This window comes from Pavona decussata, unplaced genomic scaffold, assembly GCF_977016875.1.
Source record: "Pavona decussata unplaced genomic scaffold, jaPavDecu1.1 SCAFFOLD_262, whole genome shotgun sequence".
NCBI classification, from domain to species: Eukaryota; Metazoa; Cnidaria; class Anthozoa; order Scleractinia; family Agariciidae; genus Pavona; species Pavona decussata.
The window spans coordinates 87,464-100,346 of NW_028145665.1; the positions used below are offsets into that span (position 1 = coordinate 87,464).

Genomic DNA, 12,883 nt, shown 5'->3' on the forward strand with positions numbered 1-12,883 from the left:
CTGGGGAGAGTGTCTAAACTACCGAGGGGAGGGTAGCGGAGTTGGGAGGCGGCGGGAAAAATAGGGAGACTGTAACAGCTTCTCACTGTCTCGTGTTCGAGGGGCGTTTCGAAACTTTGTCGCCTCGACTAATTGAATCAACTAAAAAATATACTCCCCAGAGACAGACATGTCAAATTGAAGGAAATACAATAGTCCTTGTTGCAATACAGTTTCTGTACCATTTCGAAACAAAGTACAGTTGTGAAATAAAATAAAGTTGCGAAAGTCTTTCGAGTGAGGATTAGCATGAAAATACAGTACAGTACATCAGCTATTTGCAAAGTGAATTTTAATACAAGCGGAGCACATGCGGTAAAGCTAACAGCGAAACCTTCAGATACATGCCGCATTTGTAACATTTATTTTAAAATAGCAGTCGGCGATTTCGGGAAGCAAAACAAGTACATTTCCACATAAAATTTGTTTAAGATCCGGAAAAGAGCTGGAGTTGCCAGCATTCCTCTAGCCAATCTTTTAAAAGCACATCTTGGAGTTGAAAATGCATTCTTTTGCGTCATTTTCCCGAGATAAAAAAAATAATTGCCGTTTTTGAAGCGTAAGCTTTTATATCTTTGAAGCATTGAGTGAATAACTATTTGAGCGTTTTGACAGCTTGTTTCATTTTTAGCTGAAGTGAGATAAACATTCCACCGTGCAATAAAACCAAATATTTCGTGTAAATACGGTGTTAAATGGTAACCAGGAAAGCTGGTGAGACTACGGTATTTGAGTGAAGGCTAGAAAAGAACAAACTAACTGCCTCCACGCCAACAAGCTCGCCCCATTTATGCAGGCTGGCTAAACGGTTACACAAGTTTGTCAAGTTATTTTGTATCTCTACCTCACCTGTTTTAACAGTATATTTATGCTTAAGAGGTTTTGACAAGTAATCAAAGGAATAGACACCTTTGGCTAGCACTAAAAGATAACAAGAACAAAATTGTAACCAGTTTCTACTGATGTTTGATACTTCCGTGATATCAAAATACATGGTCATTTTCCTGGAAATCATTTGTGGTCTTCAGTTTTGGTTTCGTTGAAGGCTTCCAGGAATTCTGATTGAACAGTCAGTCTTCAGGAAAGTTTGCGCAATCTTATTACGAGGACCGTTTTATTTTTGAGGGAAAGTGGGGTTTGGACAACTTTTTCCCGCTCGATTTTTCCTAACATTAAGCTTTGTATGAATTTTCTCTTACTAGTTTGCTATATATTTCTTCGCTTTGTTACGCTGTGCGTGTTCTTTTTTTTTTTCTTATAGTTCTTCTTCAATAGCACTGTAGGATTGTTATTTTTATATATGCCCACTGTACCCCTTCCCTCCCTCAGGAACAAAATGGCCCATTGCTTTTTCAATTTTTTTTTTATTATTATTGAAACGAGTTTTTAAAAAAGGCGTGAAACGCGTTTGTAAAGAATTTGAAGCATAAAAGTTCAGCATTTGAAGGTGAAGAAATTATGAAATACAGAATGGGTGAAAACCTTTTTCCTTTGAAACAGCATGCCTTTCATAGTAATTCAAATGGTTTTAGTTTAGCCTGGATTTTAGAGCAGTGTAAGGTCATTTTCTAATGGAGAGACTCCGTGTTCCGTTTGTTTGTCGGTTGTCGCCGCTTTTTTCCTTGAACCAAATAGGTTCAAATTAGGGTAACGGCAACCAAGATACTGAGACATTTTTAAGTAAACGCTTGAAATGGGTTGACTATCGGTACAGAGTTTGTTTTTAAGTTGTCCTCAAAGACATTAAATTTGGTAGTATTGTTATTTAATGCTAAATAAAATAGATAATTGTATCAGCAGCGAGCCCATTCCTTGATCCTTATGTGCTTGTATTAATACCGACCTTTTTTGTTTTTTCACAGTGACATTTTTGCGGGTCTATGTAACTTAAAACTGAGGGGCTATACAACTAGCCTGTAGAAAGGCTCGTACCTTGTAAGTGGAGCCTAATAGGGTAAGACGAGCGAGAAGGACGGAGTGTCATCCCGTCCCGCACACGGAAGCCTAAGTGTAGAAGAAACCTCCCCGCATCCCGCTGGGAAGAAACAAGTAGTTGGGTAAGCCTGTACTTGGGCTACGCTCGTGGCTGCCTCCTCCCGTCGATTTTTAACGAGCATTTCTACGGGCAAGTTGTAGAACATATACGTGCTAAAGCATACAAATCCTGGACTGACTCTATTAGCATTATCAAGAGAAAACGACAGGCCTTGGTTATCTCTTGGCATTATTAATATTCGTTCTAAGTTGCATGCCACTAAGCTTAAAAGTAATAGGCTTCTTCCGAAATGTTTAAATTTAGCTTGAATACGAGGCCTAAACAAGAAAAATGAATAAACACGTTTCTTCATTGTTCTTTGTATGTGTCCTCTGAGCCTTATAGTGAAGTTGAATTTTACTATATCGAAAGACGCCTAAATCAGCTCATTCGTAAGATTCGACTCAGTGTTCAACTTTCAGGCCACTCACCTCAAAAAAATTAAGGCTAATTTACATGTGCCGATTAATCGAGCCGATTCGGCCCAATTTGAAAAAGAAAATGAGTGAGTGGATGAAAATCGCCCCGAATTTCTAAGTATAACAAATCTATGGCAGTACTACAGATTCTTTTAATCTGGCCAATTTTCACCCCACGGTATGTATCGGCCGATACATTGTAACGTAAATTACACTCACTTCCAGGTTCTGAAAGTAGTTAAGTAACTTGAAGATTTTCAGTGTTCGCTCACCTTTGTTACCTTTAGTGGCATGGATGTCCACAGTTATTTTCAAAATATAGACAAAATCGTGGATAATCACAGTGGTAGCCTGCGTAGCAGTCGTTTCCGTTTCCCTTAAGCACGAGAGACGCGCAAGGGCGCGCGTCTCTCGTGCTTAAAGGAAACGGAAACGACTGCTGCGCAGGCTAAATCGCCACTGACCTCAATATTCTCTAAATCTCATTCACTAGTTTCCCATTTTAGTTTCCCATCACTTCCCATTTTTAATTTCACATTTTCATTTTCCCAATTCCCAATCCCCAATCTCCATTCCTCGTTTTAGGAACATCCGTCTGAACTAGGCCCCACAACACAACGAATTTTCATTAACATGATTCTCACACAGTTCAAGGTTTCTCGCGGCCACTCTCTCTTTTCTGTTTCTTTCTTTTTCTGCGCAAGAGGGGCCCGGGACCGTCTGAGAATCAGGCTACCTTTCCGTTCATTTCTCATCTGCCAGAAAGTAGCCGTCGGTAACTGTTCCATCCACTTGTGTTGCACGTAATTTGTCCATTGCGAGGTATGTTACACGGTTCTCGCGTAACTTGCCTTTCCTCCCACTGCTGTTTGGATAAATTTCACGAAACGTTGCACAGTGGATTCCAGTGTCCCTGCATTGGTATTAACTCAAGTGCAAAGTCTGCAAGTCATATTAGTTTATGCGCAAAAATTATCTCTTAAATTAAATGCAAGAGTTTGTCAATATTTGACAGCCTCCAAACAATGCTGAAATCCTCGTAAATTTTCGGAGAGCTTCAACCGTAAAAGCCCTTGGTGAAGTTTCGAAACCCTTGATCGATCTTGGGAAAACTTCGGTGATTTTCCGGCTGAATTGTTCAGACGATCCCGGATGTGCTTCTGCAGTCTGCACCTGAGTGCAATCTAATGAGATTGATTCGCCTGTGAGCAGCCAATCAAAATAGAATATTTTGTTTCTCTCCAGCGAACGATAAATAAGTGAACACGAATGGTTAGCAAACAAAGGATTGGCCACTCTTCAAAATTCAGTTGGGACTCACCAAATCATTCCTAAATTTCAAAATGCGTTCAAAGTTTGCTTTTCTTGTCCTACTTGTTCTGATTAACGCCAAATCTTTGAGGGTGAACGCAGCCTTCAACAGCTCGTCAGAAGACTGTGCGGCAAAGATGGTAGTTTGCAACTGTAATGTGAATCAAGATTCGCAAGTCAGTGAAGCCATAAAGGCGTTAGACGCGAAGCTGGAAAAGCTTATCGCGCTTTTCACCAACCCCTCCCCTCCGACTCCACAACCTACTCAGTCACCAGGTGAGCTACAACATTTAATCCTCACATTTATTTTTCTTGTTTCTTCTTCGAATTCCAAAGCTCTAGAATCAGCGCTTTGCAAACTAAAACCGTGGTCTTATCTTGGTTTCAGCCGTTCCAGTCACTTCTTGTAAGGAACAGTACGATCGAGATAAGTAAGTGTGCAGAGTTTGTTTTGCATTCTTATCAGGGAAGTGTTTGTAAGCTGGAATTCTTCTTTCGAAGTAATTTTCAAGAATTTGTGTTCCAAACAAGATAAAAAGTTTTATTTCGATATCCTGTTGAAGTCTTACTTTGCCAAACAGTTTCAAGTCCGCTGTTATGCCCATCTCCTCGATTGACCCTCTGTTTTTAAGTTTTAACACTTGCGTTTGTTAGACTCTACATATATTACGATTTTATTTGTCCGGCACTTTTGAAACTTGCCGAAATTTGCACGTTATTGATGTAGATGTAGATCAAGATGAGCTTCAGGAAATGTCGTCGAATATCCGATCTCTGCAAGCACTTGATTTGCTGCGATTCCCCTTTACCTAATTTGGTAATAAGAGAAAAGAAAAAGAAACAAAAAAAAAATAAATAAAAAATTTGTCCTTGACTATCATTATTTTTCGGCTCCACTAATTATAATATAATTATAAAATGATAGCGTAAATTAGTCTAAGAACGATTAAAAAAGTGTATTCGTGTTTAATACAAATGTTAACAGTTCAAAAGCATATTGATGGAAATCAAGAGTTATTGGCAAATTGCGGAGAACATTAAACCTAAAAAAAAACAAATTATGAAAGTGACATGGCATGCAGCATGAAAATCGCAACCCAATAAACAATCAGTCTCGATTCGTGCAAAGTTATTTGTTTAGCTGGACTACGGCTTTTCGAGCTGTTTAATTTCGTGTAAATAAAATTTGTTTTTAATCTCAACTTTTAAGTCAGCTCCACTGTCACTCTTTATCATTATTCACAATATTCTTATCATCACTTTGCATTTGTTAGTGCAACTTGTCTTGCAAGAATATTTTAACAAGTCACAAGCACACGTTATGACAAGTTGCGGTTGCCATAAAACTTGTATAACGAACAAAAATGCGTCATTTACAAATGACGAATCAGAACAAGTCCCATTGTATCAATTGTTTTTGACATACAACTTACAGAGAATTTTCGGTTGCAGAAAGTCAAAAAAATGTTGCAAAATTTTAGTTGTACAAAGGAATATTACACGTGAAACGTAAAAATCGTGCGTGGAACTTACAACACTCTCTTTTTACGAGACAAGTTGCAAGAAAAATTGTTTCGTGGAACAAGTCACGCTGCACGTAAAATTGTTACGTGGAGAAAGTCACGTTGTATGCGAAATATTACGTGTAACCGAGCCTTAAAGGGCGCTATTTATATTCGCCCCAACTCTTCTCTGTTTCAAATGAATGTGAATATATGAAACATATATTTGAACTGTGAAAGATTAAATAGAAGAGTTACCCTCGCAATTATTTACGCAACTTGAGCAGTTGCGAAAAGATAGCCTGGGAATTCTTCTCTGTTTGCCAGGATTTTCGAAGTCCAAAGTATGGTACTTGCTGACCCATGATCAAAACTTCACCCACACTGCAGGTTGTTGCTGTTACTCTCGTATTTCCTTGTACCTTATTAGGGCCATTTATACGGGAGAAAATAAGACGCGTCTTAAATAAGACGCGAACTGTACTGTTTATACGATCGCGTCCTGCATAAGACGCGTCTTATTTTTGATACATAAGTTTTGCAGTTACCACCTTTCCACTTTTCATCAGTACCAATCGGAAAGGATAAACTTTGAATGTAAACAAAAGTGACAACAGAAGTAACTTACACCGGCGCCTGTAACACAATTGTTTAGGTCCTCGGCAATTGCCCTCTCTTTGTAGTCCACGTATTTCCTTTTGCTGTCGGTGTTGCTGGCGTTTTTGAATACTACGAAGCGGACTGTGAACACTGCGAAGCCATTTTGCAGGGCTGCGAGCTGTCGGTGACGCGTCACCCGCTCTAACGCATGCGCATTTGTGGTTCACATCTTATTTAAGACCCGTGTACCATTTATACGAGGAAGTTCACGTCTTATTTAAGACGCGACAGCTCAAGCTCCTGTTCCAAATAAGACGAGTACGAACGCTTATTTCGTACCGTTTAAACGATCAGCTCGCGTCTTAGATAAGACGCGTCTTATTTTTTCCAGCACCAGGATTTTTGCGTTAACGGCAAACCGGAAACGGCAGTTTCAGGTTAGGCGTTTGGCGTTTGACGTTTATGGCTTCTACCGCTTTAGCTACACCCATCACTTGAAGGGGCCGCCATATTGAATTTGCGAACAGCAGTAGTGCTGTTTTTCATGCAGCAACATAAAGATCCATGTTCGCTCTTTCGCGTTAGTTTACACCTAAACATCAACATAAAGACTTGCTACACACAAATCTGACATTTTTACGTTTCAAAAAATTGAAAAGTACGACTCAAATCGCTGAGGTAAATGACTTACGTGAAAACCTACCTCTCCACGTTGAAAACGCACGTTGGAAACCGCAAACGTAACGTCAGAGCCTTGTCACGTGATCTCTAGCAGTTCGCCGTCTGAGGTTTTTGCCGAAAAGCCTGGTGCTAAATGTCTCTATTATCGCTGTTATCACTGCTAAGGTCTATCATAATAGTGTTGCCAAGGAGAGCCACTTCTGACTTTGGTTATATGTAACGACACAATATAGATTCTCTCAAGTGTCTTTCGAATTAACTAGCCTTGATCTTCTTCCCTCAACAGTTCGTCAAGGAGTCAGGAGTACACCCTTAAGTTCGGTTCACTGGAGATCCCTGTTTACTGTCACATGGGAGACTTTGGATGCGGAGATGGAGGATGGACGTTGGCCATGAAAATTGATGGCACAAAGGTACACGTCAGTCAACAATACATTTGTCGGCTACACTCTATTTTTTTTTTTTTATAACCTCTTCAGGCTGAGATTAACTAAAATTCTAGGAAACATACGAATAAGATGCCCAGGCTCGTCAGTTTTGCATTTTTTTTTGTTGTGAGTAGTATAAATGAAAGTAAAAGAAAAGTCAAACGGTATTCTAACAGGACAATCAACTCAAAGACTTAAAGACGTTTTTCTACATTAACAATGTGGTTTTCTTATTGCATGATACACTGAAGAACAACTCAGTTTGTAGTCGGGCAAACGATGCACTTTGATAGGTTTCCTGGTCACGTCCGCATTGATTTATTGAAATACTATACCACACTTTAAGAACATGTTAAGATTGCTTTCAGGCTCAAATCGCAAAAAAAAAAAAAAAAAAAAGGAAGAAGAAGAAAAACGTTCAGCCTCAGCCCCAAAATGAGACGTTTTTATAAAAAAGAGTGATGTGTATATACGAATGGTATAGTAACCATTTTTTCGCTTTGAATAAGTGTTTGTTATTTTCTCTGTCATTCAGTTATACTTACAAATGTAACATTGATCACAAACTTTTTTTGAAACGAGTGAATCCCCAGTTTCGTAGCGCATGTGCTGTAATAACGCCTAATTACGCCTTATCCGTCCTACTTGTTGCCCTTTGCCATAACTCTCAGTAAGATTTTTGCTTTGGGGCATAAATTTATGCTATGAAAAATCATACCGACACTAATAAACTTTAATTAATTGTAATTTCAGAACACGTTTCACTACAGCTCTAGTTTTTGGAGCGACAAAAATGCCTACAACCTAGCTGGAGGAAAGACTGGGTTTGACCTACAAGAAACTAAGTTACCGACCTACTGGAACACGTCCTTCTCCAAGATCTGCCTTGGTATGAAAATCGGTCATCAAATCAACTTCCTTGCTATCAACAAGCAAGCCAACTCTCTTTTCTCTCTGATCGCTGACGGAACTTACCGCTTCACATCTCTGGGTCGCAACAAGTGGAAGACGCTGATTGGCCCCGAGGCGTCCTTGCAGACTGGGTGCAACAAAGAGGGGTTCAATACCGAGAGTCACGGTGTTTCTGCTAAAGCGAGAATCGGTATTCTTGGAAATGATCAGGGAGACTGCGGTACCTGTGATTCCAAAATCGGGTTTGGAACTGGAGGACATACTGATGATTCCAACTCGTGTGGAAACGACGCTCCTAACGGATATACATCGGATAATGGAGCGAAGAACGTCAAAGCCATGGGTTACATCCTTGTTCAGTAGAGTGAAACTGACTTATACATTACTGTTCAAAAAGGGCCAAAAATGCCAAAAAAAAACCTTATGTTATTTGCTGATCAAAAATGCCAAAAAAAAATTTATGTTATTTGCTGATAGCGTGGTAAATGTGACTGAATAATACTGTACACTGTATAAGACATGGGATAAGCAACAGCTGAACTATCTGAGCAACTAATGTTTGGTTTTATCAACAAAGTTATAATTGCTGCCACAGCGAGGAAGCCTGAAACCTGAAGCGACCGAGCAGGGCAGCTCTCTAATCGGCACAGTTCTATACTTATGGGGCCTTTCGTTCACCTTTCTTGCAAAATGCAAAGCATAGTGGTTGCGATAAGATCAAAGGGGCAAGGCATTGTGGTTAATTTTGTGGACTCCACAATGCAACGCGCTGCTCTGCTCTGCTCGCTTCTGGTCGACTGAGTTTGGATAGAGCTTGAGAGATGGAGGCAAATATTTCCTCGTTTTTAATGCCCTTAATTTTGTGGAATGTATTTACTTCGTTTATATTTTCTAAAGTGCATCTCTTTTAACTTCAGAACGCAAATATTTGTATTTAAGGTTAAGGTATATCCTCTAAATAAGAATAAATGAAGGTATATTCGTGAAAGTTGTGTTGTTGATTACCTGGGTTGATTATTCCAAACTTTGTTCATTTTTTAGTACAAAACCGGATTAAGCAATCAAGCTACACTATAATTTGAGGAATATCTTATCCGAATAACAAAGAATGCATACAAGGCCTGTGTTTGCAAAAGAATGGTCTTACACCGAATGGTTCAGTTTTCAGAACTCTCGCAGCCAAATAACGCTGGCTACCGTGCCGAAATCGCTGAGACAGCGTACATGTATATCCAATCTATGCTATCTTCCAAATCGTCTCTGAGTCGTTATTTGTTTTTACTGAGTTCTCTTGTTTCGCAAAGGCACAATGGGCCACTTCAACTTTTTGAACCTTTCCTTCCTATTCTCTATGCAACAGTTCTTAACTCACCTCCCTCCCATGGCAGCATTTACTGCTGTTCCGGCATATTAGTATGCATATTAGTATACGAGTTGTGAGGTTTTGAGCATTAGCCTTTCGTCAGAGCGTTAGCCGTTTGTTTGACCAAGGGTTAACGCTCAAAACGTCACCTTTAGTTGTCAACTCTTTTGACTAAACCAACATTCGTTCCCAGTCTACTCCCCACCGATCCATCACCGCAGGTTCTTTAGAAACTGATATGGGCGGCCGTAACTCACCAAAAAATACAAGAATGTCAAACGATACAGACAAAAAAGAGAAGGTTCAAGTGGCCATCACAAAATAGCACATACAATTAAAAAGTAGCAAAGCCAAAGTACAAACAGTTCACTCAACTTTCTTTACTAGAATAGTACCCTAGGTGTCGCCGATGCGGTTATTTGCTCATTTTTGTTTTTTAGGGAACGGGCCTCTGGATTTTTGGGTACTGAAATAGAAAAGTGTAAATGGAAACGTTCCAGCCAAAACACAAACAGACTCATAGCAGCAACTCATATCGAAGTGGAACATGAAATAGTTTGAGTCAAAGTACAAATAGCTCACCCTTCATTAACTTTCATTTGCAATGTGGTATAGTCAAACGGAGAATGGACGTGTTCTCGATGCACAAACAACACATTGCAATCGCGAATTGCCCAGCGTCACATGAAATGGGTTAAGAATGGATGCAATGGGTTGGCGTAATGTACCGTGCCATGGTAACCTGAGCGTATCGTTCCACGTAACGATGGATGATATGGGTGTATCGATGGAACGGTACGTAGACAAATAAGGAAGCGATTGCATAGCTAAGTGGGGCTGACAATAAAAACTGAAAGAAATATCGCAGATCCGCTGACACTTAGAAAATATTCATCTTTCTTTCACGTATCGTGAAACAAAGACAGCATGAAATATTCGCACTAAGTGAATAGCTGTGTTATTTCGTCCGCTGTCACTGTCACTGGTTATCACGTCTGCTTTGAACGCAGGAGACCGGGGTTCGAATCGTCGCCGAAAAACCATATTTTTACATAGTACGTTATATCTTGCTTTTACACGTTATCAGGTATCGTCCCGGGTCTAGCTAGGGTAAAAGGGCCTTTCAGAAATGGAAAAAAAAAAAATGGAAGTGCCGGAATCGTAATTATGTTCAGAACAAGAAAGTGGTCATGAAATCTACTTTGTACTTTGTACGTTTTTATTTACGTTTCAAGCATTTTTTACATAATCGTGTCATGTTTATACGTTGTTTAGCAACATTTTGATTACGAACCTAACATTTCTTTGTTTCTGTTTATTATAGGTATGTCACAGAGTGTTCTGTTAAAGTACGTTTCTCTTGTATACGTAGAGAAAACGTTTAATGAATCACTCAACTTAAAACTTCTCTTACTCTCTTATTCAATTTATTTTATTTTTTTTTTTGCCAAAATTGTTCAATGTTATTCAATGTATACTGAGCAATGCACTTCAAAGTGCGGCAAATGAGGACTTTTTCTCCTTGATAAATCACAGCACATTAGAGTGCGGCAAATAGGAACTTTTTCTCCTTGATAAATCAAAGCACGTTAGAGTGCGGCAAATGAGGACTTTTTCTCCTTGATAAATCAAAGCACCTTAGAGTGCGGCAAATGGGAACTTTTTCAATTGTTCTCGTAATCAATAAACATCCACCGAATACATTGTTAGCAATCTATAGAGCGTTTTCACATGACGTCACGGCGGCCATGTTGGTGTCCTTAAACAAAGAAATGGCGGCCATGTTGGTGTCCCAAACTAAACCTCTGGGAATTGAACTCTATTTTTATGCAAACACTTTCTTTTGTTTCATTAAACCAATATGGCCGGTAGTCAAGTGAATGAAAACACTCTTTTGCTCTATTAGGTCACAACGACATTATAGTCACGTGACACTTACTTACTTACATGCACTTACTTACACTTACACTTACTTACTTACTTACTCACGTGACACTTACTTACATCGCACTTACTGTGCGATACTCCAGTGTAAAACAGGGCCGGTTGTTCGAAAGGCGATTTACGCTAACCGAGGTTTGTATCTCGCTCGTTAAAAATGTTTTTAAAAGCTGATTTTTAGCTAAAGGTAAATAAAAGTCTAAGACAAAACTTAAGGGCAAAAATCTTTTGGAAAAATATTTATTGATTAGTAATTGAACTTGAATCAAACTTCACGTTAAATCAGGATTAGCTTAATCGGGCTTTGAACAACTGGACCTCCAGATGATTACACTAATGTAGGATCATTTATTGCGTTTTCCTGATTTCTTTTTAAAACAGTTATACCAAATATCTATGGCTATCATAATATGTAAAGCAAAACGCAATTACCTATCACAATAAACATGCTTCCTTTTCTACCACTTTCTTTCTTTCTCTTGCATGTCGTTGGTTGGCTTGAGCTCTCATTTTTGTCTTTGTCGTGCCTTCGTTATCATTGGCTATCAGGTGGGTTTTGTTTTGACGACATGAGTTACAACACAGATTTGTATATAACTAGCATTTATTTTATCGGTATTTCTAAACCATTGCCTAAACGTATTCTGTTACTTTTAAGAAGAACAGCCAACTCGATCAGCGCCGGCTGGAGGTTGAAAACTGTAGTTTCTCTAATCTCGAAGACTTGACCATTTTCTCCTGCAGGATACCTTTTTCCGTGGCTCAAGAGCTGGTTTTTCATTTTCACCAGGTGCTTCGGCGACGTCCTCAACCTTTGAATACTTAGCTGCATCGTACGCCGACATGTCCATCAGGTCCAGATACATCTGAAATATTAACAATGGCCGATGGAAAAAGGGCGTAAGTGATGATTTGTGATGTGAGGGCTCGAATTCACCTAACAAAGCCTATGACTTAAGCCGCAAAACTGAACCACACTTTGGCCTAGACAGTTGTTATTATGTTAGAGCTTTTGTTTAGCTATCGTTATTAAACTTGGCGATGCAGTTACTCAATTGACGTTTTTGAATACAGTCGAACCTCCCTTTGCGACCACCTCTCGTAAGCGACCACCACTCATTAGCGACCACTTTATCAAAATACCAAAAGTTTTCAAGTCAAATCACTATAGATGGAACCTCTCGTAGGCGACCACCTCTCGTAAGTGACCACCTCCCGTAAGCAACCACTTTTAGAGATGACTGTTTAAAATTTTCAATTGTGTTTAACCTCCCGTAGGCGACCACTTGACACACAATCTGCTGTTTCTCTCACGGGCGGTTATTGACTGTAACATATTGGCCCACAGCTACCGGAAGTGTCTCCCGACATTGAAACAAATGATAACATATACATACACTATAGTGTACACTGAAATAAACTTTAATCAGGTTGAATCCCTTATAGGAAAGAAACTCTCTTATCTTGTAAATAGCGGACCGGTGATGACTCTCTCAACCTTGTATTATCCAACAGCAAAATTGTGGCGATAAAGAACTTCAACTGGATTATGTAACAAACAAACAAACAAACAAACAAACACCAAAGTTGTTGATGTGTTACGCTTGAAACAGTAACATTGCAAACATGCCGTTTACTGTTTGTTCCTAAAT

The 12,883-nt window shown here is 39.3% G+C and overlaps 2 protein-coding genes across 5 annotated transcripts in view; one reads left to right on the forward strand and one right to left on the reverse strand.

Moving 5' to 3' along the window:
* Nucleotides 1-555: 555 nt before the first annotated feature.
* Nucleotides 556-8,884, forward strand: LOC146455964 (putative skeletal organic matrix protein 5). Of its 2 annotated transcripts, none has more exons than XM_085093596.1 (3): nt 556-2,096; nt 6,874-7,000; nt 7,769-8,884. In XM_085093596.1, exons 2-3 carry the CDS (start codon nt 6,938-6,940, stop codon nt 8,288-8,290), a joined length of 585 nt encoding a protein of 194 aa, XP_084949722.1. In that variant the 5' UTR covers nt 556-2,096; nt 6,874-6,937; the 3' UTR covers nt 8,291-8,884. The 2 variants fall into 2 exon arrangements, with proteins under 2 accessions (XP_084949722.1, XP_084949721.1); XM_085093595.1 differs by lacking the exon at nt 556-2,096 and adding an exon at nt 2,895-4,235.
* Nucleotides 8,885-10,561: 1,677 nt separating this feature from the next.
* Nucleotides 10,562-12,883, reverse strand: part of LOC146455965 (uncharacterized) — a 33,629-nt gene continuing 31,307 nt past the window's right edge. For 2 of the 3 annotated variants that reach the window (XM_085093586.1, XM_085093587.1), the window contains one exon: nt 10,562-12,097. In XM_085093586.1, coding sequence (XP_084949712.1) covers nt 11,942-12,097 — 156 coding nt within the window. In that variant the 3' untranslated portion in view covers nt 10,562-11,941. The remainder of the gene's footprint in view (nt 12,098-12,883) is intronic. The other variant, XR_014858890.1, reaches the window with a different exon arrangement.